The 9,484-nt window shown below is 52.1% G+C and overlaps 1 protein-coding gene across 1 annotated transcript in view; it reads right to left on the bottom strand.

Moving 5' to 3' along the window:
* Window positions 1–326: 326 nt before the first annotated feature.
* Window positions 327–9,484, bottom strand: part of spns1 (SPNS lysolipid transporter 1, lysophospholipid) — a 176,255-nt gene continuing 167,097 nt past the window's right edge. The window contains exon 12 of the mRNA XM_072484166.1: window positions 327–1,399. Within this exon, the coding sequence (XP_072340267.1) occupies window positions 1,317–1,399 (83 nt within the window). The 3' untranslated portion in view covers window positions 327–1,316. The remainder of the gene's footprint in view (window positions 1,400–9,484) is intronic.

The following is a 9,484-nucleotide window of genomic DNA, read 5'->3' as shown; positions in this document are numbered from 1 at the left end:
TCCTGGGAGTGTTTGATGGGGACAGTGTAGAGGGAGCTTTACTCTGTATCTAACCCCGTGCTGTCCCTGTCCTGGGAGTGTTTGATGGGGACAGTGTAGAGGGAGGTTTTCTCTGTATCTAACCCCGTGCTGTACCTGTCCTGGGAGTGTTTGATGGAGACAATGTAGAGGGAGCTTTACTCTGTATCTAACTCCGTGCTGTACCTGTCCTGGGAGTGTTTGATGGAGACAGTGCAGCTTTATTGAACCTCACGGTTTTCCGGAGGGAGGATGAGAGGGGAGAGACTGCAGATCCCTAGTTTTTCCATATAAAGCAAACGAGATGATGAAATTCCAAACTTTATTGTCCGTCGTATAAACACAGCCACCTTCATACAATCAATCATTCTGGATTTACAGAAAATTACTTTTCGAGCTCGGAGACGCTCCTGCACGTCTCTTTCGCAAGTGTGAAAGCAAACTCTGCCCTCAGACTCCATTCCCCTCAGTTTCCGCATCACTGACCCGTCCCCCCATCTCTCCCAGCTTGCCTGCTGTAGTCGAACAGCCGCATGTGTCTTCGAATGCCCATCTGGTTTAGCACAGGGCTGAAGAGCTGGCTTTTAAAAAGCAGGCCAGCAGCACGGTTCAATTCCCGTAACAGCCTCCCCGAACAGGCGCCGGAATGTGGCGACTAGGGGCTTTTCACGGTAACTTCATTTGAAGCCTCCTTGTGACACTAAGCGATTTTCATTTCATTTCATTTGTGGTGGGGGGGGGTCAGTGATGGGGCTTTACAGACTCCCAGGGACCCCGCCATGACACTGTGGCAGAAGCTGCGATCTGGTCCTCCAGTTGGACAGGTCGTGAGGGGGCTGCGGGACCTGTGTGTGTTAGTGTTTAGCGCAGGTGGAAGGCAAAACAAACAAAGTACACTTGATTAAAAATCATCTTGCCTCGCATCCCAGCATTTAATAAATAAACCGGAAAAATCAACCTGGAAACGGTCAGTCAGTGACCCCACCCAGCCCAGCGCTGCCCCCAAATCAAATAATTAAACAATTCTTCCAGAATTAATTCACAGAAAGTGCGCTTTGATCAATCTGTACAAAATGTCACGATTATTACAAGCCCCCCTCCCCACTTTTCCTATCCCCGCTATTGCCCTTTGCCCAGGCGGTTATCTGCGAATATCTAGAGTCCAGAGTGAATCTGGTTTCCTCTGTGTGAGTAGCTACAGTCAGAGTGAATCTGGTTTCCTGTCGAATATACAGGGTGCGATGATGGCGGGGGTGATATCTCGGCCTCCTTCCTTCTCTTCCTGCCCTGCTCCATCTTCAAATGAGTACGCTGGCAACAGGTAGCTTCACCGACCTCCCGGCTTTGGGAACGACAATCGGCTCCTCGGCCTCCCTCAGGGCTAAGCCAGAGAGAGAGAGAGAGAGATAAAAACACAGACCAACAGGACCAACACAATGGGCCTCCTCCTATCTCTGAATGACTCTGTCGCACTGAGATTTACCGCAATGTTTCCCAGAGATGATGGGCTTCAGAGAGTGGAGGAGCTGGGATGGTTCTCCTGGGAGCAGGGAAGGTTCAGGGGGGGATTGAACCGAGGTGTTTGGGAATCAGGAAGGGTCTCTGAGGGAGTCAATGAGAAGAAACTGTTCACAGTGACGGGAGCGTCGGGGAAACCTGAGGGACACAAGTGATTTGGGGGGGGGGGGGGGGGTGGGAGGAGAGGAAATGGGGGGGGGGGGAGAGGAAATGGGGGGGGGGGAAGAGGAAATGGGGGGGGGGGGGGAGGAAATGGGGGGGGGGGGGGGAGAGGAAATGGGGGGGGGGGAGAGGAAAGATGAGTTTGGACACAGCGAGTTGTGGTGATCTGGAAGGTGCTGCCTGAAAGGGCGGTGGAAGCAGATTCAATAAAAACGCTCAAAATGGAGAGTTGGATAAATAATCGGAGGGGGAAAATTCACAGGACGATGGGGGGCGGGGGCGGGGGGGGGGGGGTGGAATCAATTGGACAGATCCATCAGAGAGACAGCACAGGGGGAGAGGGGCTGAATGGTCCAGTCACACTGCCCCCATCGCCGAATTAACAACCTCTTTAGAGAAGTGGGTTTTGGACATGGACAGGGTGGAAAGAGAAGGAGGGGGGGGGAGAACAAAGGAAATGGGGTGGAGAGAGGGAAAAGGGCGAGGGAGAGAATGAAAAGGGTGAGAGAGAGAGGGAAAAGGGTGAGGGAGGGAAATGGGTGAGAGAGAGGGAAAAGGGTGAGAGAGGGAAATGGGTGAGAGAGGGAAATGGGTGAGAGAGGGAAAAGGGTGAGAGAGGGAAATGGGTGAGAGAGAGGGAAAAGGGTGAGAGAGGGAAAAGGGTGAGGGAGAGGGAAAAGGGTGAGGGAGAGGGAGAGAGGGAAAAGGGTGAGAGAGAGAGGTGTCATGGCAACGTCACTTTAAGAAATGTTTGTCTGCTCATGTTACTGCAGTGATGTCAGAGTGTGGGTGGAGCTGAGCTCTGGCTCTGCTTTTTAGTTTCACTTTGAGAAAAGCTTGGGTGTGTCTGTGTTTTTGGTTTTGTTTCAGTGTTGGAGCTGCAGCCAGCCACAGAAGGTGTACTGTTGATCTCTCTGCCATGTAAAGACTATCTCTTGATCATTTGGTGAATTCAGAGTGATAATGGTTTTCCGTGGTGAATTTAAACCTGATGTGCTTCTGTTAAAAAGTTTTTTGTCTTATGGATGTTAAAATAAAGTTTAAGGATTACTTAGTGTTGTATTCTTTGGGGGTTGTATTTGAATTGATGGTTGCTAAGATGTTCACTGTATGTTTTAAAAAGGTTAACTGAGTTCATGGAATAAACATTGTTTTGCTTTAAAAAATACTGTTAGATGTCTGCTGTACCACACCTGTAGAGTGAGCCGTGTGCTCCCCATACCACAATCTAGTAAAAGTCGTGGGTCAGGTGAACTCCAAGATACACTTTGGAGTTCTAGAAACCCTGGCCCAGAACAAATTGGGGGCTCGAGGGGGATAAAAGTCTATCTATTGGATTGGCTTAGTGAACTTAGACAGTGAGGGGTGAGCATATTGTGGTTGCTTTTCAGGTGTGGTATTCCAGTTTAAGTAGGGAGTGTGTTGTGGACAATGGCTCTTTCAGAGGCTCTGAAGTTTTTGGGGGTGGAGACGGTCACACGCAGTACCTTATGGACAGAGACTAAAAATAGGCGTTTAGATTCGGCAAAAACATTGCAGTTAACATTACCTGACAAAATGTGAAAAGGTGAGGTAATTATGGCGGTTGCTAAGCATTTAAAATTGCCTGAGATACAGTCTGACTCATTGGAAATTGCAAAAATCCAGTTACAAATTAAACAAATGGAACACAAGAAAGAATTAAAGCAGCATGAATATGAGAGAGGAAAAAGAAAGAGATAGAGAGGAAGAAGAAAAAGAGAGAAGGAAGGAAAACAAAGAATAGCCCGAGCAGAACAAAAAGAAAGAGAAAGGGAGATACAGATCAGGGAAAAAGATAAAGAGAGTTGGAACTTCAGAAATGGCCATGAAACATGACAGTCAATTAAAATTGGCAGACATAAAGGGAAACGTACAGTTGGAGGATAGAGGTGAGGATAGTGAGAAAGAACGTCATAGTCGAAGGCTTGGTGGGGATCTATTTAAATATGTCCACGCAGTGCCAAGGTTTGATGAGAAGGAGGTAGAAGCCTTTTTCATTTCCTTTGAGAAGTTAGCTAAACAAATGAAATGGCCACAGGACATGTGGGTATTACTGATTCATACAAAGCTGGCAGGTAGGGCTAGTGAAGTGTTTGCATCACTACCGGAGGAGGTATCTGGGACTTATGAGGAGGTGAAAAAATCCATCTTAGGTGCATATGAATGCCTGAAGCCTAAGGTTTAGAAATTTAAGGAAAGAACCAGGTCAAACGTACATGGAGTTTGAAAGGATCAAACAGAGTAATTTTGATAGGCGGATAAGGGCGTTGAAAATAGACCAAACGTATGAAGCTCTCAGAGAAATTATACATCTGGAGGAGTTTAAAAATTCAATTCCTGATGGAGTGACAACTCATGTGGAAGAACAGAGGGTTAAAGCTGCGAGGTTAGCAGCAGAAATGGCAGATGATTATGAATTAGTTCATAAATCAAAGTTGGTTTCCGACATCAGTTTCAGCCAGTGAGGGATAGAAACTGGGGACATGAGAAATACTCAAGTGGTAAAGGTAAAGGTGATCTGATGGGAGACAATAAAGAGAGTGTACCTCAGATTAAAAAAGAAATCCAGGAGGGTGGAAAAGAAATGAAAAGTTTTGAATGTTTTCACTGTAATAAACTAGTCCATGTAAAGTCACAGTGTTGGTGGTTGAAGAAAAGCACTGGGAAAGCTGATGTGGTAAAACAGGATAAGGCAGTGAGGTTTGTTTAAATGATAAAGGAAAGCCCAAGTGAAGCGATGGAGGTGCAAAAGATTGTACAGCCTGATGAAGAGGTGATTGATAAGAAGGTGCCAGATCTCTTTAAAGAATTTACTTGTGTGGGTAAAGTTTACTCATGTGTACCAGGAGGAGCAGGTAAATCAGTCACAATTTTAAAAGGTTTGTTTCGATATCACTAGTTTTCGGAGCGCTGCTCCTTCCTCAGGTGAAGGTCATCCTTCCTCACCTGAGGAAGGAGCAGCGCTCTGAAAGCTAGTGATATCGAAACAAACCTGTTGGACTTTAACCTGGTGTTGTAAGACTTCTTACTGTGCTCACCCCAGTCCAACGCCGGCATCTCCACATCACAATTTTAAGAGATACGGGAGCTAGTCAATCTTTGATGGTAAGAGATGAGGAGTTATGTAGTTTGGGAGGAATATTACCAGTAAAGGTGGTAATATGTGGAATTCAGGGTGAGAAGAGTAGTGTTCCATTATATAAGGTAAGGTTGGAAAGTCCAGTGAAGAGTGGTGAAGTGGTAGTAGGAGTAATAGAGAAACTATATTGTCCAGGAATACAGTTTATCTTGGGTAATGATATAACTGGATCGCAGGTGGGAGTGATGCCTACTGTGGTTGATAAGCCAGTGGAAAATCAGACAACTGAAGTGTTGAAGGACGAGTATCCTGGGATTTTTCCAGATTGTGCAGTAACAAGGTCGCAAAGTCACAGGTTAAGACAAGAGGAGAAATCAAAGAGTTAAGATGAAGTTGAAGTGCAATTATCAGAATCGATTTTTGATCAGATGGTTGAAAAAGAACAAGAACAGGTGGAGGATGAGGCGGATATTTTTAGTTCTGGAAAATTGGCGGAGTTACAACAGAAAGATGTAGAAATAAAACGGATGTATCAGAAAGCATATACGGAAGAGGAATCTGAGTGTATACCAGAGTGTTATTACCGTAAAAGTGATGTCTTGATGAGAAAATGGAGATCTGCACATATGCAGGCGGATGAAAAGTGGGCAGACGTTCATCAAGTAGTATTGCCGGTAGGGTATAGAAAGGAGGTGTTGCGAGTTGCACATGAGGTACCAGTGAGAGGTCATTTGGGAATAAGGAAAACTCAAGCTAAAATCCAGAAACATTTTCATTGGCCTGGACTACATAAAGATGTAGGTAAATATTGTCAATCATGTCACACATGTCAATTGATAGGGAAACCTCAAGCAGTGATAAAACCAGCACCCTTAATACCCATTCCAGCATTTGAGGAACCTTTTACAAGGGTCCTAATTGATTGTGTAGGACCGCTTCCTAAAACGAAAAATGTGTATCAATATCTTTTGACTATAATGGATGTGTCTGCTAGGTTTCCAGAGGCCATTCCAGTACGTAATATTACACCTAGAAAGATTGTGGAGGAGTTACTTAAATTCTTTACTAGATATGGACTACCCACAGAAATTCAATCGGATCAAGGATCAAATTTTACCTCAAGGTTATTCAAAGAAGTTATGGATAGCTTAGGAATAAAACAATTTCAATCAACTGCGTACCATTCAGAATCGCAGAGAGCATTAGAAAGGTAGCATCAGACATAAAAGACAATGTTCAGGGCTTATTGTCAAGATTATCTAGAAGATTGGGATAAAGGAATTCCAGAGATCGGTCTGCCTGAGCTCGGTCTGCGTGAGCTCGGTCTGCGTGAGCTCGGTCTGCGTGAGCTCGGTGTGTGTGAGGTCGGTCTGCCTGAGCTCGGTCTGTGTGAGCTCGGTCTGCCTGAGCTCGGTCTGTCTGAGCTCGGTCTGCCTGAGCTCGGTCTGTGTGAGCTCGGTCTGTCTGAGCTCGGTCTGTCTGAGCTCGGTCTGCCTGAGCTCGGTCTGCCTGAGCTCGGTCTGCCTGAGCTCGGTCTGTCTGAGCTCGGTCTGCCTGAGCTCGGTCTGCCTGAGCTCGGTCTGCCTGAGCTCGGTCTGCCTGAGCTCGGTCTGCCTGAGCTCGGTCTGCCTGAGCTCGGTCTGCGTGAGGTCGGTCTGCCTGAGCTCGGTCTGTGTGATCTCGGTCTGCCTGAGCTCGGTGTCTCTGAGCTCGGTCTGCCTGAGCTCGGTCTGCCTGAGCTCGGTCTGCGTGAGGTCGGTCTGCCTGAGCTCGGTCTGCGTGAGGTCGGTCTGCCTGAGCTCGGTCTGTGTGAGCTCGGTCTGCCTGAGCTCGGTCTGTGTGAGGTCGGTCTGCCTGAGCTCGGTCTGTCTGAGCTCGGTCTGCCTGAGCTCGGTCTGCCTGAGCTCGGTCTGCGTGAGCTCGGTCTGCCTGAGCTCGGTCTGCCTGAGCTCGGTCTGTCTGAGCTCGGTCTGCCTGAGCTCGGTCTGTCTGAGCTCGGTCTGCGTGAGCTCGGTCTCTCTGAGCTCGGTCTGCCTGAGCTCGGTCTGCCTGAGCTCGGTCAGCCTGAGCTCGGTCTGCCTGAGCTCGGTCTGCGTGAGCTCGGTCTGCGTGAGCTCGGTGTGTCTGAGCTCGGTCTGCCTGAGCTCGGTCTGCCTGAGCTCGGTCTGCCTGAGCTCGGTCTGCCTGAGCTCGGTCTGCCTGAGCTCGGTCTGCCTGAGCTCGGTCTGCGTGATCTCGGTCTGCCTGAGCTCGGTCTGCGTGAGCTCGGTGTCTCTGAGCTCGGTCTGTCTGAGCTCGGTCTGCCTGAGCTCGGTCTGCGTGAGCTCGGTCTGTCTGAGCTCGGTCTGCCTGAGCTCGGTCTGCCTGAGCTCGGTCTGTCTGAGCTCGGTCTGTCTGAGCTCGGTCTGCCTGAGCTCGGTCTGCCTGAGCTCGGTCTGCCTGAGCTCGGTCTGCGTGATCTCGGTCTGCCTGAGCTCGGTCTGCGTGAGCTCGGTGTCTCTGAGCTCGGTCTGCCTGAGTTCGGTCTGCGTGAGCTCGGTCTGCCTGAGTTCGGTCTGCCTGAGCTCGGTCTGCCTGAGCTCGGTCTGTCTGAGCTCGGTCTGCCTGAGCTCGGTCTGCCTGAGCTCGGTCTGCCTGAGCTCGGTCTGTCTGAGCTCGGTCTGCCTGAGCTCGGTCTGTCTGAGCTCGGTCTGCGTGAGCTCGGTCTGCCTGAGCTCGGTCTGCCTGAGCTCGGTCTGCCTGAGCTCGGTCTGCCTGAGCTCGGTCTGTCTGAGCTCGGTCTGCCTGAGCTCGGTCTGCCTGAGCTCGGTCTGCGTGAGCTCGGTCTGCGTGAGCTCGGTCTGTCTGAGCTCGGTCTGCCTGAGCTCGGTCTGCCTGAGCTCGGTCTGCCTGAGCTCGGTCTGCCTGAGCTCGGTCTGCGTGAGCTCGGTCTGCGTGAGCTCGGTCTGTGTGAGCTCGGTCTGTCTGAGCTCGGTGTCTCTGAGCTCGGTCTGCCTGAGCTCGGTCTGCCTGAGCTCGGTCTGCCTGAGCTCGGTCTGCCTGAGCTCGGTCTGCCTGAGCTCGGTCTGCCTGAGCTCGGTCTGCCTGAGCTCGCTCTGTCTGAGCTCGGTCTGTCTGAGCTCGGTGTGTCTGAGCTCGGTCTGCCTGAGCTCGGTCTGCCTGAGCTCGGTCTGCGTGAGCTCGGTCTGCGTGAGCTCGGTCTGCGTGAGCTCGGTCTGTGTGAGGTCGGTCTGCCTGAGCTCGGTCTGTCTGAGCTCGGTCTGCCTGAGCTCGGTCTGCGTGAGCTCGGTCTGCGTGAGCTCGGTCTGTCTGAGCTCGGTCTGCGTGAGCTCGGTCTGCGTGAGCTCGGTCTGCCTGAGCTCGGTCTGTGTGAGCTCGGTCTGCCTGAGCTCGGTCTGCCTGAGCTCGGTCTGCGTGAGGTCGGTCTGCCTGAGCTCGGTCTGCCTGAGCTCGGTCTGCCTGAGCTCGGTCTGTCTGAGCTCGATCTGTGTGAGGTCGGTCTGCCTGAGCTCGGTCTGTCTGAGCTCGGTCTGCCTGAGCTCGGTCTGTCTGAGCTCGGTCTGTCTGAGCTCGGTCTGCCTGAGCTCGGTCTGTCTGAGCTCGGTCTGCGTGAGCTCGGTCTGCCTGAGCTCGGTCTGCCTGAGCTCGGTCTGCCTGAGCTCGGTCTGCCTGAGCTCGGTGTCTCTGAGCTCGGTCTGTCTGAGCTCGGTCTGCCTGAGCTCGGTCTGTCTGAGCTCGGTCTGCCTGAGCTCGGTCTGCCTGAGCTCGGTCTGCCTGAGCTCGGTCTGCGTGAGCTCGGTCTGCGTGAGCTTGGTCTGCCTGAGCTCGGTCTGCCTGAGCTCGGTCTGTCTGAGCTCGGTCTGCCTGAGCTCGGTCTGCCTGAGCTCGGTCTGCCTGAGCTCGGTCTGCCTGAGCTCGCTCTGTCTGAGATCGGTCTGCCTGAGTTCGGTCTGCCTGAGCTCGGTCTGTCTGAGCTCGGTCTGCCTGAGCTCGGTCTGTCTGAGCTCGGTCTGCCTGAGCTCGGTCTGCCTGAGCTCGGTCTGCCTGAGCTCGGTCTGCGTGAGCTCGGTCTGCCTGAGCTCGCTCTGTCTGAGATCGGTCTGTCTGAGATCGGTCTGCCTGAGCTCGGTCTGCCTGAGCTCGGTCTGCCTGAGCTCGGTCTGCCTGAGCTCGGTCTGTGTGAGCTCGGTCTGCGTGAGCTCGGTCTGTGTGAGCTCGGTCTGCCTGAGCTCGGTCTGCCTGAGCTCGGTCTGTCTGAGCTCGGTCTGCGTGAGCTCGGTCTGCGTGAGCTCGGTCTGCCTGAGCTCGGTCTGCGTGAGCTCGGTCTGCCTGAGCTCGCTCTGTCTGAGATCGGTCTGTCTGAGATCGGTCTGCCTGAGCTCGGTCTGTCTGAGCTCGGTCTGCCTGAGCTCGGTCTGCCTGAGCTCGGTCTGCCTGAGCTCGGTCTGCGTGAGCTCGGTCTGTCTGAGCTCGGTGTCTCTGAGCTCGGTCTGCCTGAGCTCGGTCTGCCTGAGCTCGGTCTGCCTGAGCTCGGTCTGCCTGAGCTCGGTCTGCCTGAGCTCGGTCTGCCTGAGCTCGGTCTGCCTGAGCTCGGTCTGTCTGAGCTCGGTCTGCGTCAGCTCGGTCTGTGTGAGCTCGGTCTGCGTGATCTCGGTCTGCCTGAGCTCGGTCTGCGTGAGCTCGGTC

This window comes from Scyliorhinus torazame, chromosome 19, assembly GCF_047496885.1.
Source record: "Scyliorhinus torazame isolate Kashiwa2021f chromosome 19, sScyTor2.1, whole genome shotgun sequence".
Classification (NCBI taxonomy): domain Eukaryota; kingdom Metazoa; phylum Chordata; class Chondrichthyes; order Carcharhiniformes; family Scyliorhinidae; genus Scyliorhinus; species Scyliorhinus torazame.
Note: the sequence above shows the minus strand (reverse complement) of the source record. Positions and strands in the feature narration are given on the sequence as shown.